Source organism: Ostrea edulis, chromosome 7, assembly GCF_947568905.1.
Source record: "Ostrea edulis chromosome 7, xbOstEdul1.1, whole genome shotgun sequence".
In the NCBI taxonomy this organism is placed as follows: Eukaryota; Metazoa; Mollusca; class Bivalvia; order Ostreida; family Ostreidae; genus Ostrea; species Ostrea edulis.
The window spans coordinates 2,638,510-2,663,305 of record NC_079170.1 but is presented as its reverse complement, the minus strand read 5'-3'; the positions used below and the strand labels follow the sequence as shown (position 1 = coordinate 2,663,305).

Sequence of the window (24,796 nt, the reverse complement as noted above, 5' to 3'; positions counted from 1 at the left end):
TGTAGGTGAGATAACTTTAACCTCCCCCTTACACAAGAACATTGGGGACATGACCAGTGCCTCCCCATCTTATCTGTTTACAAAGATCTTAGATAAGGGTCAGTCCAGCATTTTACTACATGATCACAGCTCAGGCTCTACTGCACTGAACAACATCCATTATTTGAAAAATACTGCAATTTGAAATTGGAAAAATTGAAAATATCCCAACATGCCAAAGTTTGAGAAGGGCAATACCCAGGGCTTTAAATTCAAATCTGTGCCTTCTAATAAGGGCATGCAGAGAGTGAAAGAAAAAATTGTACCTGCTCCATATGAAAGATTGCCTCCTGAAATGGATCAGTTAGTGAAGGACCCTCCTTCAGCTTCAGAAAAACAGGAAATGCTCCCGCGGCCATGGTGCCACCATTTGTTACGCCCAGGAAGCTGAAAATTGAAGGTGGAAATGAGTGCCGGAATGCTCAAATGCTATACATGTAAGTAAAATTTTGATTAATTTAATGATCATCGATGAAATTTTCAAGACATTTTTGGCAAAGGAACCACCTCGTTATATGTTACATCAGAGAATATGAAAAATATAGCTCCCCAGAGAGTGTTTCTCATGAAATCTACTGCTAAATGTAAATACATGCAGATATATGTAAACTAAGGCATGATACAAGCAGTTAATAGGTCATGCATCTGACTAATTACCAATCTGGAAGATTTAAACAACAAAATTAAAAAATACATCAGTTGTAAGTGTTGTATGATAATTCTCAAAGTCTAAGGGAAGTAACTGCCTGTAAACTATTTGCACTCCAAACCTTTTATGAGAGAAATGAATACTTCTCTGACTCTTCTTAGGGTAAACCAGGACTCGCACAGGCTGCTACATCTCGGCAAGACAGTGGCCATGTTTAACGAGGTGTTCCGCCTCCACCAGCAAGGACGTCCAGACTGTCGGGGTATCCTGACTTGGGATCTAGACACTGAGGAGAGGCGTGGCCTTGCCACCCGGATGAGGATGACATGCTCCGAGTGTCCGTTCCTGTCTGGCCTGTACAATTTGTATGAGGAGGTAGAGACCAAATCCCCAGGGAGAAAGGCTGCCACTGTAAACTATGGTTTACAAGTTGGCCTAAGTCAAACCCCTTTAGGAAATGATGGGTTGAGGAAAATTCTACTTTCAACCAACACCCCTCCCCCTTCACGCAAGTCCCTACAAAAATCAAGTAACAAAGGTCAGACCAAAATTGTCAACCTTAATAAAGAGAATATGAGTCACAGGTGTCACCAGCTGGTGGAAATCAACACCCTCAGAGGAAATGAGTCCCCACATACCATCTCTGTTCAGAGCGATGGTATGTACAACAAGAGGCCCAGGGGCCTTATAGGTCACCTGAGTATCATGTAACAACCTTCCAATGTTTGAATTAGGTTTGTGTTTAAATATAAGAATTTTACTTTTGGATGGAAGAAACATTGAATAGCTATGTGGTCAGCCCTGCCTTTGCACCAGAACCCCTGACCCAGGGGCCATCAATTTCAGTTTTGAAAGAAGCATCCTTGATCATCATTATCATACTATTAGTTTGTCTACTTAATACCCAGCAGCAGAGGAGAAGATTTTCAAAGAAATAAAATGCATTTTCACTATATGATCAATAGGGCCCCACCCTAATACCAGAACCCCTGACCCAGGGGCCATGAATTTCACAATTTTGAAAGAGGCATCCTTGCTCATCATAACCATGCTATTGGTTTGTCTACTTAATACCCAAGGACAGAGAAGAAGATTTTCAAAGAAATAATGCATTTTCACTATATGACTTATAGAGCCCCACCCTAGCACCAGAACCCCTGATCCAGAGGCCATGAATTTCACAATTTCTTAACAAGAGGTACTGTGAGCAATGCTCACTAAGAATACCCCCCGCTTACCCCAATCTCCCAAAGGGTGTTGGTAATAGGTATAAACTACCTCTTTTCTGAGTGTTGCTACTTCGATGTCCAGTGCGCATGACCTTTGACCTTTGAACCCCAAAATTGATAGGGAACATCTTCATCCCATGGGTAGTCCATATGTATGATATGGTGACTGTAGGTGGAAAGGATAATGCTTTAGAGCCCGGAAACCATATTGCTACTTCAATGTCCAGTGCACTTGACCTTTGACCTTTTGACCCCAAAATCGATAGGGATCATCTTCATTGCATGGGTAGTCCATATATATGATATGGTGACTGTAGGTGGAAAGGATAACGCTTTAGAGCCCGGAAACCATATTGCTACTTCAATGTCCAGTGTGCTTGACCTTTGACCTTTTGACCCCAAAATCGATAGGGAACATCTTCATCCTATGGGTAGTCCATATGTATGATATGGTGACTGTAGGTGGAAAGGATAACACTTTAGATCCCGGAAACCATATTGCTACTTCGATGTCCAGTGTGCTTGACCTTTGACCTTTTGACCCCAAAATCGATAGGGAACATCTTCATCCCATGGGTAGTCCATATATATGATATAGTGACGGTAGGTGGAAAGGATAATGCTTTAGAGCCCGGAAACCATTGCGTCTACAGACGGACGGACAGACAGACAACCCGATTCCAGTATACCCCCCCCCCCCCCACAACTTGTTGCGGGGGGTATAAAGAGGCATCCTTGCTCATCATTACCATGCTATTAGTTTGTCTACTTCATACCCAGAGACCGAGAAGAAGATTTTCAAAGAATTTCTACACTTTCACTATATGACCAATAGAGCCCCACCCTAACACAAGAACCCCTGCCCCAGGGGCCATGAATTTCACAATTTTGGTAGAGGGCTCAACACTCATTATAATTATGCCCACAGTTTGGCTTCTTGATGTCCAGGAGTAAAGAAGAAGATTTTTTAAAATTACACTCATTTTGATGGTTTTTGCCCCACCCCTCAGGTCCCAGGGGGGCAGGGACCACGAATTTCACAATTTTTGTTCTCCTCCACCCACAGATGCTATATGCCAAAATTGGTTGAAATTGGTTCAGGGGTTTCAGAAAAGAAGCTGAAAATGTTCAAATGTTAACGCACGACGCACGTCGCATGACGCACGACGAACGACGACGGACAAAAACAGATAGCAATAGGTCACCTGAATGAATTCAGGTGACCTAATAACCCCCTGTACTCGGGGGTGGGTGAGACACCATTCCAGCCGGCGACACAAACTGTGTATTCTTTTGCAGAGAATGTCACCACAAAACATCAAATAATTAAAGTGGTGACAAAAAATAAAATTTGTTCCAAACATGGCCACTTACTTGATGAGGGCACTGTTGACCACTGTTGTAGTCCTGGGGTATGTGGGGCAAACCTTCCAATGCATCACACCATAGGGGATGAGTTCACCTGGGCTAAGGAGGGAATAGCAGAACTCCTCAGTGAGACTGGCCTCGAGGTACAGGAGGTAACCACTGACCCGAGCGGCGCATTCCTTCTATCAGGATGGGCTTCTGAAAGAACAACCAATTCATTATATATCGACACTCGGCATTGTCTGAATACATCAGAAAGTCTATCAAGAGAGACGAAAAACTGGCACAGGTCATGCCTGGAAGAAACAAGGCTGAAAGAATAAAAACTTTGCATAATTTTGCCTTAGATGCAGTAGACACTAGACAGATGCACAGCCAAGATAAATCAAGCCTATGAGGTATTTGGAGGGGATGCTGCAAAGATGAAAAACAAGCTCTCGTATGCTAAACTTGCAATGGTGCATTGCTACATGGGTGATCATGCATCATGCAGAAAACACTCTCTGGTGTGCAAAGGGGGATTAAAAAGTAACTGGTTAAGAAAAAGTACATATCTGAGTGACAATTTCAAAATACCCTGTTCGGCCGAGAATGAGAACTTGCTCCATGCTTGTATCTCAAAAAGATTGTCTCCAGCTGTCCTGGCTAAGACGATCAAAAACAGCAACTCTCAGAAGGTCGAGAGCTTTAATCGAACCCTGCGACGATCTCTGCCTCGCAATGTAACATTTACGAGGAACTTCTCCGGTCAGGTGCACAGTGCTGTCCACTCTTCTAATAATGGTCCGGGCAGGTCTATTCGGGGTCTCTGTGCAGGGGTAGGTGCTGCCATCCCCACCAGTGGTTCAGTGGACAAAACCCTAGATAAAGTACAAAAAGATTATGAATTAAACAAGGCTTATCAGAAATTGCCATCCCACAAAAGTAAAAGAGTTGTCAAATGAAAAAAATTGTACAAACTTTATGAGAGGCATCAAGAAGTCAAATACCAGAAAAATGTAATATTGAGCGAACTTCGAGCCCGAGTTAAAAAAAATAATGGAGCTTCCGAGCATAATTACTCTAAACTAAATCACTAGTATTTTAATTGTTCTTATATAATTACATTATATGATGCAATGTGGAAGGTGTGTCCCACAACAAACCCCCTGGTGGAAACAATGCATCCCCTCCAAGTTTGTGGCATGTGGTTCAATTACTTAGTGCATCGAGTTGACACACAGCTTCTTATGGCAGAGATGGCTAACCTCCAGACATCCACCTGGGAACTGTGACCTTGTCAGGTGCATATCTACCATAAGAGCCACCCGGTACGCCTTTTCCTGCTTACTACCCTCCTCTGGCCAGTTCACCTTCAGCACCCCATACCCACTACTAGATACCGCACCCTTCCAAATGATACAGCCGCCCTCCGGTTTCCCCACCATCTCACTTTTTTGGTCTAATTTTATTTTCAATAGTTCAAAGAACACATCCATCTCACAAATATACTAGAAAAAATCACTACTTGCATTTTTAAATCACATGACAAGTCAGAAATGGGGTCTCTATAGGGAAAAAAGTACCAATTATTTTCCCATAGAACTCAATACAAACCTTTGGTGCTCTCGCTGTTTCACTATACTGATTTCAGACAAATACTTTACATCATTTGAAAGTTCATTCCAAGCACTAACCAAAATTTTTAAAAAAATATATAGCGTCCCGTGCCTTTCATACCTCAAATTTTGCAAATTTTTCAAAGGGAAAAGAGTACCAATTATTTTCCCATAGAACTCAATACACGTCATACATGCCATCTTTTAAAAATCCCCATGGGGGATTTTGCGCGCGACGACCCCAGTGGTTCTTGAGTTTAAAAAGATTTCTAATATTATGAATTCTATTTAAATCTTTGAACCCCTTTTAACATTCCATCATTCTCCGTAACAGACAGCCGAGGCCTAAACAATACTATATACTATATATTTTTATTTCCAATCAAGGGCCCTCAAGGGGCAGCATGAAAATACATACAAATAATGTACATATACATACACAAGTAAAGAAAGAAGTGATTACATAACACATAGTTATATACAAATAGTGTCATATATTGTTCAAAATAAATTTTCCAGTTATATTTAGAATGGATGGCTCTTCAGAACATAGTATGTAAATGAATTTTTGTTCATCATTGAGTTTGGTAAAAAAATTTACTGTTTTTTCTATAGCACCACAAAAAGATCTTCTTTCATCAGCAAACTTTTCACATTTAATCAAAAAATGGATCTCATCACCTAATAAACCGGAGTTGCATTTGTTACATATTCGTTCATTCCTAGTAATACCAGAATATCTACCAACTTCAATCATTAATTTATGAGCTGATATCCGTAACTTACAAATAGATCGTCTAATATCAAAATTTTTAATTTTATTAAGATAGTTCTCAAAACCAAAGTGCTCCTTAAGCTTAAAATAAGTGCACAGTTTCCCATCAATTAATTTATTTCGATTATTGTACCAGGTTTCAGTGTATTTATCACAGAGTAATTTCTTTACAATTTTCTTAAATCTATACTGACTAAAATCTCTTAACGGATATCCAATTTTAATATATTCTAAAGCTTTTTCTACTAGTGAGTACCATGACAGTTAGCTGTTTAAATGTAAAGATTTACTACATAGATAAGCATCCTTAAGTAGTTTAAATTCATTTTGGTTTTCAAGCCTGTACCAATAACAAATGATTGATTTCAAAATATCATGATGTAGAGGAAATCTCCCAATTCTGATAGTACAGCAAAACATGCAGTGGGTTAACTACCCCCCCCCCCCCTACACACACACAATTGGTTGAGTATATTTTAAGAAAGTAATTTTTCTCATTTCGTAGTCTTTATCCCCTTTTTGGGTGGCAAAAAGTATACACATAGGTCCCACCCCTTTCAATATTGCTTGGATCCGCCACTGGTGTTAACGCACTCAAAGTTACGTCAGGCGAAGTAAAGGTCGACAATCCCATACATTTGTTTTATGTGTAGCGGTCAGCCGCATTCGATCACCGTTGGTCAGTTAGCTCAGTTGGTAGAGCAACTGACTAGAGATTCAGGGGGCCCGGGTTCAAATCCCGGTCGCGGTCTGGTCTGTTGCATTTTCTCCCTTCCTGTTACATATGCAACTCACATATATAGATAATTAACAAGACGAAATACCCAATAGTTATTTTTACTAAGTTAGTAAGTACCTGCAAATATCTTTAAAATGAACTCAGAACTGTTTTTCATGGCGCGGCATCCATTTTCGTTTTCACAGCAAGTGTCTTCTGCTTCATAAAGAAAGACAACTCTGGTAGATTTTTCGTGGCATGGAAAGAGTTGTATTTCTTGAAAACAAAATCATTGGCGGATCCAGAAAATTCTCTCAAAAGGAGAGGTGAATCAAAGACCGCAAAATAGCATATTGCTAAAAAAAAATGTTGATAATGTTAAAATAAAACCCACCCACTAGATCCGCCACTGTAAATTATGTAGTGCTCAGCTAAAAATTATCATTACAAAATATCAGCGAATATCTATCATCTCTTCCCACTCCACGCATTTATTAGATTGTCAGAGTATTTGTAGTGTGAGGGTATTCTATCAGAGTTACTTCCCTTTGTTTAAGGTAGCTCCATTCTCATGTGACTTATCAATATTAATGGTTAAAAGTGGAAAAACTTTATTAATCTCCACTCAATATAGTTTAATTTGATTAATAACCAAAGAAAATGGATATGTTGCCACCTTTTTAAAGATGTCAAACATACAAAAACATATGATGCTTCATACATCAACATCAGAAAGTCACACATTTTCGTCAAAGAGAATAATTAAAATAGATAAAAACTTCTTGAAGTGACAAAATTTAAATATCAAACAGTTTTAAAAAACTGATAATTCACAAATATGTATAGATTAAGTGTGGATATTAGGGAAACCAATGTATAATAGGCATCCAGTAGAGGAAATTCCAGCGTAGGATTTATTGCCCTTGACAACATTTTTAAAATCATAAATAATTGTTTATCTATGGAAAATATAAACTTTTTCGGTGTTGACGGTTTACCAGATTTTTTATTATATCCAGTGAATAAAATTCCTCAGATAGATATATTTCTATCATGCAGATTATTCATTAAGATTTTTGCAAAAACCTATGACACCACATGATGATCGATCTACCTTAAATCTTATGCGGGATTGTAGCACAGGGGCGGATCCAGGAATTGCGGTTACGGGGAGAGCTAGTTTATTAGACAGGGGGTCTTGGGACCGCCTTGAGGCCCCTGATGGGTCCAGGGCACAGCCTTGGTGGGGGTACACGGGGCGAAGCCTTCGGAAGCTCCTGGATTTTACAGATTTTATAGGGCTTGAAGTATGTCTCATATTAAGTCATTTAAACTATTGTCTATCATTTTTAATAAGGTGCAATTAATGAAATGACGCAAATTTTAATAGGAAAAAAAAAAGTTCTCCCAATAAAGTAATTCAAGAAAAAAAAAAGATTTTTTTCATTTATTTCTGCGGTAGTGATTGCTTCTTTTGTCGTTTAGTATATATTTTTTTAAACTGACAAGATACCGATTTACCTTAAAATTGACAATTTTAGGGGAGGGCGGCTGCGTCCCCCTTAAATCCGCCACTGTAAGACCCGGCTGGTCGGGGATTCTAGAGTGAGTTAACAACTTACTTCAGTACGGTTTAGACGTATTTCGGGGACTGCCAGGGCTAAATTCAATCTAATTAAGATCAGATCCTAGGATACGCTCACAATCGCTAAAATACTTACCCAGAGTATACGGCGCGGATCTAAGAAGTGTGATTTTAATTAGATTGGGGCTAAATTCAGAATTATACAGCTTTTAAATAGTAAATATCACACTCCCCTGGACTTATTATGATACGGTTTCATATCTTGCTAATTAATTTGTAAATACATTTGATTTTAATAAGAATATATTATTTATTCTTAAACACTGAAACTCGTTATTCTTTTTGAACACGGAGATACACGGGAATACTGAAAGTCCCGTTACAGTAGATCCACGCCACAATTTTTTACGCTTTGGCTGTAAGGTTGATTTGAAAGAACATTTTTCGCAATTCTCAGATACAAAATAAACCACAGGAATACAAGCAGAATTTTATTTAAAATCGTTGAACATAGCGCCCCCCCCCAATCCCCCCCCCCCGGATGTTTAATTTCTAAATGACAAATGCAGGGGCGGTTCCAGGAATTGCCGTTACGGGGGCGCCACTTTATGTGGTAGTGGGTCCAGGGCGAAGCCCCCGGAAGGTCCAGGACTTTACAGATTTTATGGGGCTTGAAATATTTCTCCTATTTAGTCATTTGTACTATTTTCTGTCATTTTAATAAGGTGAAATTAATAAAATGACCTAAAAGGGTTTTTTGGAAAAAATTAAGAGGTCGTCCACAGAGATATCAGGCAGTCGCTATAATAAGGCTGACACATGCAATTCCCCAAAATTTTATTCAAACCCAATAAAAGTTAAGGTCATACGCCAATTTTATCGTATGTAAAGTGAATTTCACAAAAAACATTGTTAAATGCCAAAACTTGGCCCATTTCATTTCTCTGAGGAGCCTATATAATCTATAGAAAACGACCACTTTGGAAAATTAAATAAAACGTGTGCTGAATTCTGATTGGACGATTTTAAAATTGCTATAACTTCCTTATATTTGGTGGAAACGTAATGAAATTCATATTGTGGGTATATGATACAAAAGCCTGTTGAACGACATCAGCAAAAATTCGGAATCATACACGCGTGCGCGTGTATGCACGTGCAACGCTTTTTTTCATTTATTGGTACTGAAATGACCATATTGAACGTACTACATGTAATTAAAGGCTAAAATAAAATGATTTTTTGCTATAGATTCACAAGGACATCACGTTTTAATTGGGGGAGGTTTGGGGAACATCTGTAACGGTCCCCGTTACAATTAGAACTAGTTCAATATATTTTACATGGAAATGTGTAGAAAAAATCTTCTCTCAATAACAGCAGGACCATCAGTAGTCAGCTAGTCATATCTGATAATTTTCAAGCAACTAAAGTCAAGGGGGGGGGGAGGGGTGTTGTTGATCGATTTGTCTTGAAATGAAACCTTGCTCAGTTATGAGGACACACCCCCTTGACAACCAAGTAGTATGGAAGTTAGAGACCGGAAAAACTCAAATCTATGACATTGAGTGACAGAGTGATGGATATGAGTTTTACTGATATTCTTGTTTATTTACACAACATTTTGTTGACAGATATTTCTCGAAAACAATTTACAGCTGACAAAGATAATGATGACCACTACTTTAACTCTATGGTTGCAGCATATCAAGAAGCAGGATCTCCATTTTTAAAGCGACAAATTTTATCACTCTTTATGAACCACTATTCAAAAGAAACACTTCCTGCTATACCCGGATACACAAAGCACAAGATAGACTCTGCTAGGAAGTATGATATGGTGAATAGAACTGACCAGCTTGATTCAACCTCTTCATTCTCATCAAAACTCCTCACAAAGTTCAACATTTCACCAATTTCATTTCCCAGTCACAATTTATCCAAGATGTAGCTTTTGGAGAAAGAATCTTAAAACTGTCAAGTGGCCAAAAAGTACACATTCCCGATGTAGTAAGAACTGTGATTAGTAGCAGAATAATATCCTCATACCTTGCATATTGTGCGGAAGTCAATTTCCATGCACTGAAGAGATCAAGTCTTTATCACATCTTAAAACAGTGCGCAGCAAGCCAGAGGAAAAGCCTGTTTGAATTGGACAATACTACAGCAGATGGCATGACAGCATTTGACAAACTGGTGCAGTTATCAGAAAATATGGTTGCATACAGTTCAAATCCAAGAGAAAATGTGTACATAAATTCAATGTATATTAAATAGAAATATTTAGAAATACGTGTACAATGTACAAGTGTACTTATGATGAAACCTTTCCAATGGTACCCAAATTTAACCTCCTGATGTTGAACTTTTTCTGTACAAAACTATTAATCTTGACCATAACTTTAGACCAATGAGAAATAGAACTTTCATATTTCACAGGTGACCATGTATTCCTATTCATTTTAACATTATTTCAACAGTTATTCATTTTTTTGACCAAGGTCTCTCAAGGTCATTTCGGAAAAGTCAAGGTCACTCAGAACATATACCTTATATGAGGAAAAAGTGCCTTATTAAAAATAAAAATTTGGGAGAAACAAAGGTCACTCAAAGTCATTTTGTAAAGGTCAACATCACTGAACATATACTTTATATGTGAACAGTCATTCCTCATATGAAATAGATCATTGGTTAGAAGTATTTCGTGGAGAATCCATCAGTTTTTGTAATATTCTTGTTTATGGGTATGAAACTTGGAATGAATATATTTATAACATTACTTTTTATACCCCCTGCAACAAAGTTGGAGGGTATACTGGAATCGGGTTGTTTTGTCTGTCTGTCCGTCTGTAGACGCAATGGTTTCCGGGCTCTAAAGCGTTATCCTTTCCACCTACAGTCACCATATCATACATATAGACTACCCATGGGACGAAGATGTTCCCTATCGAATTTCGGGTCAAAAGGTCAAAGTTCAAGTGCAGTTCTAGAGAAGAGACTATCCAAGGTTTTGTCATACCTTTTTAGCTCACCTGAGCTTTTCTGATCGCCTGTTGTCTGTTGTCTGTAAACCTTGAAAGCTTCCTGACATAGAGCAGATTTGAGTTTGTTCAAATCATGGCCCCCGGGGGTAGGATGGGGCCACAATAGGGGATCAAAGTTTTACATACAAATATATAGGAACAATATTTTAAAAATCTTCTCAAGAACCACTGAGCCAGAAAAGCTGAGATTTACATGAAAGCTTCCAGACGTTATATGCAGATTCAAGTTTGTTAAAACCATGGCCTCCAAATATAGAGACAATCTTTAAAAATCTTCTCAAGAACCATTAGGCCAAAGAAGTTGACTTTTACATGAAAGCTTTCTGACATAGTGTAGATTCAAGTTTGCAAACATCATGGCCTCCAGGGGTAGGTTGGGGCCATAATAGGGGCTAAGGTTTTACATGCAAATATATATGGAAAGTCTTCAGATATGGGCCAAGGTGACTCAGGTGAGCGATGTGGCCCATGGGTCTCTTGTTTTCTAACACTTAGGTAAGAGGTAATTTATACCTGTTAACAACACCCTTTGGGAGATTGGGGTAAGCATCGCTCACAGTATCTCTTGTTTCTAAAATTTACCTTTATGTCTTTTCTTCAATATCTAAAATTTCCCCCTATTTTTCAGGATATCGAGTCTAGATTGCACACTGCAAAGCGATATCTCTCATATGATTACCGATGATATGTTGAAGAGTGCTCACACATTCCAGACCATTGCATACAATACTCGCTAAGTCATGAGAACTTATGAGAATAGCCCTTGTTGTAATGGACTGGGCCATGAAATTTCTACCATGAATAGACCGCGAAAAGCAAACTGATTTTTATGGGGAAAAGGGCATCAACTGGCATGTGAGTGTTATACTATCTAGAAATGAAAGAAGTCAGATAAGTACTGACTGTTACGTATGTCACAGGATGAAATAATCCATATTTAACATACTAATATAATTTCATTACGTTACTCATTTCATCGTAAGTCGTTTCATTTCATTCATATTCATCGGGATGAATTAACGCTGATTGGTAGAGAGAGGAGTGTGAAAGGTCAGTATGGTTTGTGTGTAGTTGTGAGTATCTTGTGAGTTGTTTTACTGGTTTGGTGCTATATAAGCAAGATTCGCGCCAATTCCAGAAACTAACCCAGCAACACTCCATACCCGGACCGAGTGCCTTATTATTCACGTATTGTCATATCAAATAAACTAAGTTTCACAGCAGTTTCTGTTCTTCCGAGTTTACGGTAAGAGTTTGAACTTACTCTATCGGTAAATATTTATCTATTACATTAATTTATAAATATTTTGAAATCATTATTTTAATATAACTAAAAGTGTGAATGATAGAGCGAGAGAGAATTTAATTACATGTATTTTACATCTTTTTTAGATCATCCTCCAGAATTAGGATATAACAATAAAGAACTTTAGAACCCGAACCACCAGTGTGTTTTGATTTAAATCACCTTGTCCCTCAGTTTGTCTCTCTGTCTGTAAACATAATTGGTCCAGAATATCTTTAATACTAATGAGCTGATATGTACATCTTATATGAATAATGATGTCGAATGTGCACCTGCTACTTTGATTGAGATTTTTAAAGAAATTCATGGATATTTTTTTTCCATTTTGAAGGGGTATTATCAATGTTCAGAATCCAATGAACAGATTTGATTCACACTTTGTGTATATATTATGTATTATGAAGTTGTGCACTTGTCATTTTTATTGATTTTATTGAGATTCTCTAACATTCAAGGAAGTTATTGATATTTTCGTTTCACATTTTTTTTTTTAACTTTATGGACGTAGTCATTTTCTTTAAGATTTTGTAGCAATCTGTTCTTTACTACAGAATATAATTATACCATTGTCTTGCATTTACAATTGCTCTAAAGAAAACAGAGATCAGAACGTACCTTAAATCAGGAAAAACTTCCTTATTGCAAGTTTTTGAACAGGTATTGACCTTATGACACACAAATAAAATAATAGGCAAATGACTTTCAGACAAAGGTTAATCAAAGTCATTTAGTAAAGGTTTAGGTCACACAACATATACATTATATATATATACACAAATCCTTGGCTTCCACAGCATTTTTTTCAACCGCCGCGGTGGCCGAGAGGTTAGAGCGTTCACTCCGCATGCAGAAGGCCGGGGTTCGAATCCCGGCCGCGACAAACCCTAAGTCGTTAAAACAGTTAGTGACAGTTCCATTGCCAAACGCTCAGCATCAGGTGTGAATGTCACAGGTCCTCGGAGATGACCTTAAAAACGTATGCAAAAGAAGCAAGTATTTTCATTTTGTGAGCGATTCCTCGCACACATTTAGGATTATGCATTATTAAAGGACAAGGGACGTTATTGGCTATATACCGCCGAGATTTTGTTTCATTTTTTCAACTTTCATACTATGCTTAATTATTATTTTTATTTACACAACTAGGATGTTCTTCTAATCCCACTTACATGAAAATGACGTAATATTTTATTATGACGTCATGAATATACGCTAAAGATGAGCTGTTTAGCGGAATCTGTTGATTTGAAATAAATTATGAATAGACTTTAGCAAAAATGAATTTTAAAAAAGAATGAATGCGAAATCGGCTGTTTTCGATACACAAAGTCAATATTTTGCATTTTATAGAACTGAAGCAAACTGTTCCATCATTTAACCTCATATACTTTTACTTTCTTTGCGATTTAATAAATACATGTATGTCCAGTCAAACAATTAATGCGTTACCTAGTTTGCAATAAAAAAATGCACCCAATAAATGCAGATGATGTCTGCCTTTCGAGTCACGGAGGCGGATAAAAAATCCACCGCATGATGAATGGAAATTATTCTACTTTCGTTTTTAAAGGTCACGGGAATATATTTGGACGTCCTGTCTTTTCAAAATAAGATTATTTAAGAATAAATTGCATTAAAAAAGTAATAAAATCAAAGACACACATAGACCTTTAAAAACTCGAATTTATTTTCTTTTTACAAAAATCGGACCAAAATTCGTTCATTTTCGGCAAAAATGGGTACTGATACGTTATATCCCAAGAGCTAGATACTCTGTTACTTTTTTCGCTAAATTTTAAACTATCTTTTATACAAATATATCATTTGCATGTATGTATATATAATGCATGTTGAAATTAAATATTACTACATTAGTAATTAGATTGTAACGGGGAGGGAGAAAATGCAACGGACCGGGCCGGGATTCGAACCCGGGCCCCTTGAATTTTTAGTCAGCTGCTCTACCAACTGAGCTAACTGGCCACTTATCATATTGTGTAGTTTTATATCTAAAATATATGACCAATTCTGTCCTCCTTAACTCATTTTATGTATATAAAACAACTCCCTGCTTATTTCACGTGTACCTTGCATATAATATATTCTATTTGTAAATATTGTATATATTGTACCTCATGTACCATAATATGGTGTGAGTGAATAAAGTAAACTGAAACTGAAACTGAGCCACCGGCGATCGAACCCGACTGACCGCTACAAGATATTGATTCCAAAGGTTCTTAAAACGGTTTAAATTAAAAATAAAATAACAGCAAATCATTATTTATATCTTCCAGCGAGATGTGGTTTCTTTGAAACGTCGAAAACCTGTGATCGATTTGAAACTTCGACCATTGTGGTGGCAGATTTTTTTTCTATATCGCACATGATTGATTGATTGAATATTGTTTAACGCCCCTCTTGAGAATATTTCACTCATGGAGACCTCACCACTGCCGGTGAAGGGCTGCACAATTTAGGCCTATGCTCGGCGCTTATGACCATTGAGCAGGGAGGGGTCTTTATCGTGCCACACCTGCTGTGACACGGGACCTCAGTTTTTGCGGTCTCATCCGAAGACCGCCCCATTTAGTCGCGTCTTACGACAAGCAAGGAGTACTGAGGACTTACTCAAACCCGGATCCCCACGGGTTCATATATACATGTATATGTAATAGATGCACATTTACAGGTACACATATATAACAAAGGTAATTGGGCAGGATGAACATGTGTATATATACATGTATAGATATAAATATTCAGACACCGTAGTATCGAGAAGGGGTTGCCCTCCACTTTGAGGGGGGGGATGTTGACCATTCCCTTGCTATGGGAACAACTTCACCAGCCTAATGACACTTCAACGTTTATCAATCTTATAAAATGTATAATATATATGTTGTGATGATTGTTACTAAAAGTTTATATTAGTATTGACGTACGCCCCCTCCATGATTAGGAATACTGGAGTATAACCGTAAGGTGATGTAGACATCTCTCTCTCTCTCTCTCTCTCCTCTCTCTCTCTCTCTCTCTCTTTCTCTTTCTCTCTCCTCTACCCCCCTCTCTCTCTCTCTCTCTCTCTCTCTCTCTCTCTCTCTCTCTCTCTCTCATGTCAAGGTGTTCTGGATAGGCCTGGCCCGCACATTGAAAAACGAAAATACATGCATGATATTTATTAAATTCATTTTTATAAAAGGTCTGTTGTAGTTACATATACTGTCTGTTGGAAACATACACGTAGCATCATTTATCGGGGGGGGGGGGTCGAAGGATAAGTTGGTAGTTAATTAGCAAATGAAAAAAACCTTTCTGCCTGATCTTCGAATTCTTAAATCGTCGGGGGGTGGAGGGTTATCCTTCGCTACATGGGTTCAATTAATAATTTTAAGCCTATTTTTTTTCTCATTCAATACTACTATCAAGAATATGGGGGGGGGGGGGGGGTTCACTCAATATATCCTTATTCGCATATGAAAATAAGTGCCTGGGAAAAGCAGTTACGTATATCACACTGTCTATACATGTACTCAAACAACTTCCCAGAGTCCGTTCTAGATTGCACTGAATGTCGGTACATGCAATGACATGCCCACTGACTGATGTATTTTCATTTATCAAAGATGAACACTATATGGAGAGAGAGAGAGAGTTGGAACTACTTTGTTGACCATTTAGGGGAATGTAAAGATATAAACACGGACACATTTTTGTGAGGCTTTTAAATGCATTGGACGCATTTTTGTGAGGTTTTTAAATGCATTTGCTATATGAAATATACCATCTGAAGTTACATGCATATTACTTGACGTGTTTTAGTGTACCCAAGAAAATGATATCCCATTCATGCCACATAAATTTGTATCGTTTAGTATATGTACATTTACCACACTTTATTCAATATATTTTGTAAATACCCACATCATATTTTATTCGTATGTACTGTAACATGTATATTGCATACACATGTAAGCAGACCTGTTATATAGTCCTTGGTGTACATGGCATAACAAGTACATGTAATTTTATCCGACTCAATCGACGTTTTTAATCAAAGTGTTAATATTTATAACCAAAAAACAAAACCAGGAAAAAGAAAATTCAAAAGCCATTTTATTTTTCATATTTCATTTGAATAGGAGGACATCGAACAGCACCTTGGAAAATATGATTGCGTTCTACTGAACAGTTTTTGACAAATGCACGCATTATTTTCCTCACTCTAATTAACAGAAGATTCTTCCGCAAAATGTCTATGACCACGATAAAGTTACATGTAAATGAATAATGTATTTTCCATAGCATGCCAGTTTTCAATAGTCTTTGATCTCAATGAGTATTTTTATATAAAAAGTTAAAATTGTAACTTTTAGAAAAATATTCTAGAAGAATCAGGGGACTGTAAATCCTATAAGGTCGATGACGTCGTTCCGAAAAAGCGACCGTCGGAAGATAGCGTCAGAGTTAACAATGCAATATTGTAACGTTATTTTCTCAATATCAGCAACAAGTAAATGGTACATGTTATATATGAATGAAACGAGAAAATTATCACCTTTCTACCTGCAAAATATGATCGGTTTTTGAAGCGCGGCCAATTTTGGCCAATAACGTCCCTTGTTCTTTGCCAATTCTGGTTTTAATTAGAACAAATATGAAATTTTCTAAAATTCAAATTCCATGTAATGTTCAAAGTTTATGATATTACCCTTCCTTATATACTGGGCATAATATATAAAATGAGAGGCGGGGGGGGGGGGGCAAATAAGACTCCATACTATATCCATAGTACTTAGTATGTGATTTGTATCTACATATTATATATAAATTCCATCAATTTTCATAATTTCTGGGGGGGGGGGGGGGGGGGGAGTTTGTTTTAAACAAGTGTCAGTAGCATGTATGCATGCTAGCTCTTTTTTGCAAACTAAAACAAGGACCAGGAATAAAGACAAATGCTAATAAATTGGTAGTGTGAGTGAATGTATTAGCCGAGGATTCTTTGCGATGTGTAATTGCTTTACTGGTATTATGTGTGTGCTCATTAGTGTGTGTTGATTAATGTTAAATCCTAGAGAAATGACCCCAAACTAATCAACATTATAGAATTTTATAGACTGACCTAAGCATTGTTTTGCCTTGGTTACATTCAATGTACATTGTATATAAAAATTGAAATTTAATACTGATTTTTTATTGGTTCTAGTTTTGTCATGAATTCTAATCTTTTAATCATTGATTGGTAATATCTACTTTATATTTTTTACAATTTATGTAGATAATCGACATTTATTAAAGTGGTTGACCTTTTTGCACTAATTGAAAATTTAGAGATTTCAGTTCAACTTTTTTTTTTTATCAAACGTTGTTTACCCCACTGAATTTATTTTTGTAACTTAAAATACACCTCTTCAACTTTGTGGGTATATAGAATTTATTTCTTTGGTGACATTGTATTGAGTTTTATGAAATCTTAAAATTTGATCATTATCTTGTAGAATATATTGATAGGAAATATGTGGAACTTTAGCCATTAATAGATTCATTCATTGGATGAACATACACACAAAAACCCTCTTAGTTATTGCATATAGTGTATATCTAACATATAAATATTGGTTTTCTCTATTTCTTGATTGCATGATATTTTAGAGCTATTCAAACTTTGCACTTCTTCTCAATATTTCGTGACCTTTTTGCACCGAAAAATGACTTTAGAGTAGTTATTTCATGTTAAACAAAAACGAAATATGATAGAAACTTTTTATTTGGCAAATTCAATATTGGGGTCAGTAAGAACCTGTACACAAAGTTTCATGAAAATCTGAGAGATAGCATGTGCCGACCTCTACCTGATTTCACAATGCACACCCTCTTAAGTTCTCCCAATAAAGTAATTCAAGAAATCAAAAGATTTTGTCATTTAAATTATTTCTCCAGGAGTGGAAAATTATTGCTTCTTTTATCGTTTAGTACATTTTCCGAAACAAGATACCGCGATTTACCTTAAATTGGAAAATTTTAAGGGGGGGGGGATGCCCCCTCTAAATCCGCAACTGAAATGATATTTATAGGTTATAGACTTTGTATGGGAAAATATGACGACCGAGTTTTTTGGCGCGACAAAAAACGAGGTCGTCATATTTCCCATACAAAGTCTATGACCAGAGCCACAAAGTACTAAAATTGGCCCTTTCGCCAAAATAAATGAGACTTTCACAGTGAATGCTCTAGGATTTATAGGTTATAGAACAATTTATTTTACAACTATATCTTTTCTAGTTTTCGTTTTACAGTCGTTTAAACTTTGTGTTGTTTTTCAACAGAAAAGCTATATAAAGTCATGGTGTTGACGTTATGAGAATCACAGTGTAATACACAACAAATGGACGCATAGGTTAATATATATTTTTTGGGCTTATTCTGGTTGTAAATCACAATTGCTAAAATACTAGGAACTTGTATATTTTCTATCACGATGTTTAAATTTGTGATATATCCCCCTTCCCCACTACATAACACTTTACTATTTTTTCCCGCTATATTGGATATAATTGAAAAATCGTGATCAAAAATTAAAATTCCTTTCAGTGAAAAGACCACAGCAAATAGTATTGTTTTACCGTCTATCTCAAAGACGAGTTTATATTTTCAAGTTGCATATATCTATTCGTATCAATTTCCATTAAAATTGATATTAACTGACGATAAAAAAAAAGAGAGACCACTGTATAATTTTGGTTAAACTTGAGTAATTATAGTAACTAATTAGAAAAATTGATTTTTTGAACATCCACCTCGTAAACTAAAATTTTAAAAAATAAAACACGGTGGACCTTTAAAATTGTCGGCACCTCTGAAGTCTTAATTTTCTGAGCAAGGTAGACCTTTAAGTCCACGGAGGATCTAAGTGCATACATGTATCTGACATCTGTGTCTCCTTTGTGCCACCGTGCACCTACATATGTACATGTGATAAAAAAAGATAATAAATACTAAGCGAAATATTAGTGGGTGAAAATTAAAACGTATAAAACGGCGACTTGTATATATTCATACATTTAATGATATATATTATTGTAAATTTAAAATAGTAATTTAAAAAAAAAATGTACCTTCACTGTCTATCTTTAAAGAATTATCATACTGATTTGATAACTTACTTAAATTGTTTACATGTTGGAGTTTGCTATTCGAAACAATTCATCAATGATAAGCCACTGGTCAATCAAACTTTTAACAATAGAGCTTAGGTTGATTGACGTTTGCAGAGACCGTGGTCTACAGTTACCTGAGAAATATGTTTTAATAACAATCATGGCTAATGATGACCGGCAGTCTTCAGATCTTGAGGAAAGCCCCAGTATACCTGAGTTTTGATAGCATTGACTCGCACCTAGAATATTTTAATTTCTAACGTCCCCTATACAATGCAATTTATCATCGTATTTTCTCTCTCCATCTTTATACATGTATTGTAGATTAAACAATCAGAAATCAAACAATAATAATAATAAAACAAACCAAACAAACATAAGTTATTGGAATATTTTCTATTAATGATTTATTGTGGCTTTATATTTATAAAAACATGAACAATTCTTTATTGGCGCAGCACATTAACATGTATAATGGTTATATTGCCCATGCGTAAAACTGTTACAGTAGTTTTAAAAAAAATGCTTCTGTTTGAGATACCACATGGATTATTATAAATTACACAATCAGAAATCAAACAATAGTTTAAAAAAAAAAGCATAAATAAGTTATTGAGATATTTCTATTTATAATTTATCACGGCTTTTTATTTAGAGAGAGAGAAAGAGAGAGAGAGAGTTACTGAGGTATTTCTATTTATAATTTATCACGGCTTTATATTTATAGAGATAGAGAGAGAGTTATTGAGATATTTCTATTTATAATTTATCAAGGTTTTATATTTATAAAGATAAAGAGAGAGAGAGAGAGAGAGAGAGAGAGAGAGAGAGAGAGAGAGAGAGTTATTGAGCTATTTATAATTTATCACGTTTTATATTTATAAAGAGAGAGAGAGAGAGAAATGTGTAAAACTGTAGCAATAATATAGATGAAATAATATGGCATGGCAACAGTGTTGCATACGTATGACAATAATTACCCATTTAGTCAATGATTGAGAGTAAGGGAGAGAGAAAGGGGGGGGGTGGGGGGTTAGACTAGCTATGTGTCAGCTTCTGTTTGGGATACCATCGTTACACAAACACTACGTCCACAGAAACCCTAAAGAGAGAGAGAGAGAGGAGGGGGTGTAGACTTCGTGTCAGCTTCTGTTTGGATGCCATCGTTACACAAACACTACGTCCACAGAAACCCTAAAGAGAGAGAGAGAGAGAGAGAGAGAGAGAGAGAGAGAGAGAGAGAGAGAGAGAGAGGAGGGGGTGGACTTGTGTCAGCTTCTGTTTGGGATACCACCATTACGCAAACACTACAGCTACAGAAACCCTACAGACAGCCCATATTGAGGGGTATCTTGATCATTCTTCATTTGGTTGTACATGTACACAGATCTACTTGAATTCATTCATTCTCTCGAAACATGGATATTTTACCTACTACACCCACGACACCGCGAACTCCCAGGACACCAGGAAGTGCCCGGAAACGAGGGGTAATATTATATTTAGGAAATTATTTATATACGATATATAACAATTTAATTAGAAGTTATAAAAAGCAAAGGTTTAGAAATGGGCTAAACCTGTCATTTGCAATACATAAATATGACCCGCTGTCAGATAAGTCGGACCAAAACAAAGTCGGACTATAACAAAGTCGGACCAAAACAAAGTCGGACTATTACAAAGTCGGACCAAAACAAAGTCGGACTACCGATAAATAGAATATAACTCGGTCAATTTAATAATGACAGATAATGATCCTTAAAGAACATAACCTTGGTCTGGAAAAACGATTGCTGCAACCACTGGCAACACAGAATATGCGATACCGGTGAGTGTATAGATTTTTATATGAAATAAGTTATTTACACATGTATATCATCGCATGTTTATAAGCAAATTACAAATAATTATTAATACATAGGTCTTTAGAAGCGCTAGGTTTTGAATGAAAGATAAATATCATCCATAGAAAACAAGTTTGTATGAAACAATTTGATTCATCAAAATTTTGATTAAGTAGTAGCCAGTTCTAATGCTATTTTATTCACAGGAACATTAAATACATTAAATATTGCAGAAATTTATCATTATGTATCATAGTTGATTTAGACAAATACTTACTACTTACTTTTACTAACGATTTACGCTAATAATTGCTTATATTAAAATATTTTATGTAATCCTTTGGTTTGCTACACAAGTTATTGAAGTAACAGTATAGAGTAATACACTCCATGAAAATTGTGAATACCATTTCCCTTGCTCTTTTGAACTTTCGACACAATGTAAAGAGAAGAGATTAAACAGATATATGTTTTCTCTTTCATTGGAACATGCTTTATTGCAAAACTGTCTATAGCATAGAATAAATAATATATAAAATATGTAACTGCAATCATACATAATCTTTAAACCAATATACAATTAAAATTTACACCCAGCCCGTCGGGTCTATACATGTATGCCAATTTAAACATAATTAATTTGATAATAAAGGTACATGAAAAACTATTCAGTTTCAAGAAAAAATAGCGCATGTGTTTTGTATATTAACATATCAAAATAATGAATTGTTGAGACTCTGAGAAGTATAAACGTTCCTTTGCTTTAATTGTGTAATTTATATTCATTTGTTACCATCAAATTTTCAATTTTAAAAAAAAAATTCTGTATAAGCATTTCTCTATCAAAATCATACACATTGAGTAAAGTGAATTAATAGATAAAATAGTTGCTACTATTGCATTTATTTATTGTATATGTATTGACGTCGTGCACTGTTGAATGGGTGTCTTGAAAAACGTATTACATAGCATTATGGTAGCATTTACGCTGTTTTATATGAATGAAAACACTTTATTATACGAAAGTTGCATATAATTTTGACGACAGTTTTACAATCTATCCATTCGATATCAATACCCGTCATTAAAATACGAATTATTGAATCTATTAGTTTGGATATTCTAATATTTACGTAAATATAGCATATACAAAGGTAACGACAGTGTCCCAAACACTTTACCAAAATGTCGATAGCTTTCTTAAAACTAATGATACAAACATAAAATTTTTAAGAATAACTAAGATGGTGATTTTGATAATATAAGTTATCAAGATTGTGATGTCATCTATAAGCCTTAACGTTAGGAAAATAGACCATGTCCATGATACATTTTGTAGGTAAATTTGGATATTTGAAAGAATTCTGAATTATTTTTTCAAAATTGAATTGATATTTGGATAAGTGATATACTTAAGAAACGATTAATATTGTAGCATATGTGTTTGCTATGTGGATTATTCATTGCGGTTATGCTAGTTAGATTATGTGTCACAATTCTATGATGCCTGTTAATATAGTTTTTTGGTTATATTAAGTTAATGGTCGTTGTTAAATTAAAACGATTTTAGAAATAGGTTTTTTGAACAAAAATTTAACACGACATGCAGTTTATTGTCAAAGTTACGATGGTGTCGAATGCATATAGCTATGTGTCACAATGATAATTTGGCGTTCAAAACGTCACAAATCTACGGAGTCCATATTGAATGTCATACCTTGCCGTAATCGTATTATGTTAATTGAAATTGAATAACTATTTCAAAATCAATCATTCGTAGAGCTAATTCATGAAATAATACTTTAATTTATATTATAGAATTTCTGTGCGTGCGTACAGAGAGATGTTACAGATGTTACAATTCACTTCACCTGCACCAGATGCAAGGGAAGCCAAGAAGAAACAATCAGGTATGGAATTTAAAACTTTGGGTAATATTAAGTCGTATGAAATAAAACGTGCAATATGCGCAAATATTTGAGTTATATATAGAGAATATTACATGCTAAAATCCACATCATATATCATATCTTTTTTATATACTTATTGATAAATCTTGTATACATACCATATAGTGTTTTAAGGGGGTGGAGGAGTGGTGGTAATCTGATATACAGTACGAGTGCTGATTTTACATGATGGTACTATCATATATATATATATATATATATATATATATATATATATATATATATATTCCTTTCCTACAGTGGTCAAGGGATTCAACTCATATAGTCTTTGGACACAACACCATAATACAGGGAGTTTGACGTTTCTATCATCCTGGGTGGTATGAGTGGCAGCAATTCCTGACAGTATCGCAGCTTTTGCGGGAGTGTGGAGGAATCTATGGGCCAAACTGACTGATAATCCCTGATGTGTCCGAGTGTGTGATATGCCAATGCGTTGAACTTTGTGTATGATACTGTGATGTGCTTGATTGTAAACCTGATCTCTTTTATCTCTGTGACTGTCTTGTATAATATCACTGTTCTTTATACCATGGAAAATAAAATATTTATTTTGAAAACATATGTTGGCCATTTCTCATCCTAAAACATCATTTACGCATATAGTAATCTAGTAAATATTAGTTTAGGCATATAATAATCTATTTTTTCATCAATCGTATAAACAATCAATCACAAGGGCGAATCCAGGTTAATTTTCCAATGGGGGGGGGGGGGGTTCACACTGTGGGGGTGCAAGTATATAGATTCTAATAGAAAACCTTTGTTTTTTATATTTCTTTCTTTTTTATATGCATACAGTAAATACATTCTGCAAAGAAACTTGTACAAAATGTTTATAACAAACTACTGAAGGTATATATATGGATATATCTTTTTCATCATTTTTATATGCAATATGTTTATGTTTCTGAATTTCATAAAATTATTTTTTGTTATTGATATTTGAATAACCTTCAAATTCTCTGAAGAAATGCTGAACACTAGCAAATCCCTAAAACAAATGTTCAATGGTTTCTGACAGAATGTACATAATTTCGATTTAGAATAAGTATGAGTTTGAAGCTAAAATTGTGTTCAGAATTCTATATTGAAACCGTTGCTTTTTTTTCTCTTTAACTTTGGCAAAATAAATTCCAAGTAGAGTAAACTTACAAGTCCCCCAACAGAAAAACTGTGAAATTTCACACACCCCACCCCCCCCTTCACCTCGCTGGATCCTGTAAATGTCACATCTACAGGTAAATCTGTCACTTTCAAGTTCATGATATCGCCCAAATGTAAAAGAAAAGAAAAATTAAATGAGTTAATTTGTTAATTTCAATTTACATTCACAATTATAAGTATAGTCCGAGTTTGTTATGGTCCGAGTTTGTTATGGTCCGACTTTGTTATAGTCCGACTTTGTTTTGGTCCGACCTATCAGTAAATCATATGACCAAGGTTTACGGGAAATAGAAATGCGGTATGCATATAGGTAGAAATTTCAATTATTTTTTTTTGCACAA

General features: G+C 35.7%; 1 protein-coding gene and 1 long non-coding RNA gene across 3 annotated transcripts; one reads left to right on the top strand and one right to left on the bottom strand.

The window, feature by feature from the left end:
* Positions 1 to 305: 305 nt before the first annotated feature.
* LOC130047643 (uncharacterized) lies at positions 306 to 3,469 on the bottom strand. 2 transcript variants are annotated; one of them, XM_056143024.1, is made up of 3 exons: positions 3,292 to 3,469; positions 832 to 1,042; positions 306 to 426 (listed from the first exon to the last, which is right to left on the bottom strand). In XM_056143024.1, exons 1-3 carry the CDS (start codon positions 3,354 to 3,356, stop codon positions 340 to 342), a joined length of 363 nt encoding a protein of 120 aa, XP_055998999.1. In that variant the 5' UTR covers positions 3,357 to 3,469; the 3' UTR covers positions 306 to 339. The 2 variants fall into 2 exon arrangements, 1 of the variants encoding a protein (XP_055998999.1); XR_008796458.1 differs by having other exon boundaries at positions 312 to 1,204.
* Positions 3,470 to 21,102: 17,633 nt separating this feature from the next.
* On the top strand, positions 21,103 to 23,986 carry LOC125655700 (uncharacterized). Its single transcript, XR_008796476.1, has 3 exons — positions 21,103 to 21,302; positions 23,137 to 23,228; positions 23,529 to 23,986. It is a non-coding gene; the product is annotated as an uncharacterized LOC125655700 (long non-coding RNA).
* The last annotated feature ends 810 nt before the right edge of the window (positions 23,987 to 24,796 follow it).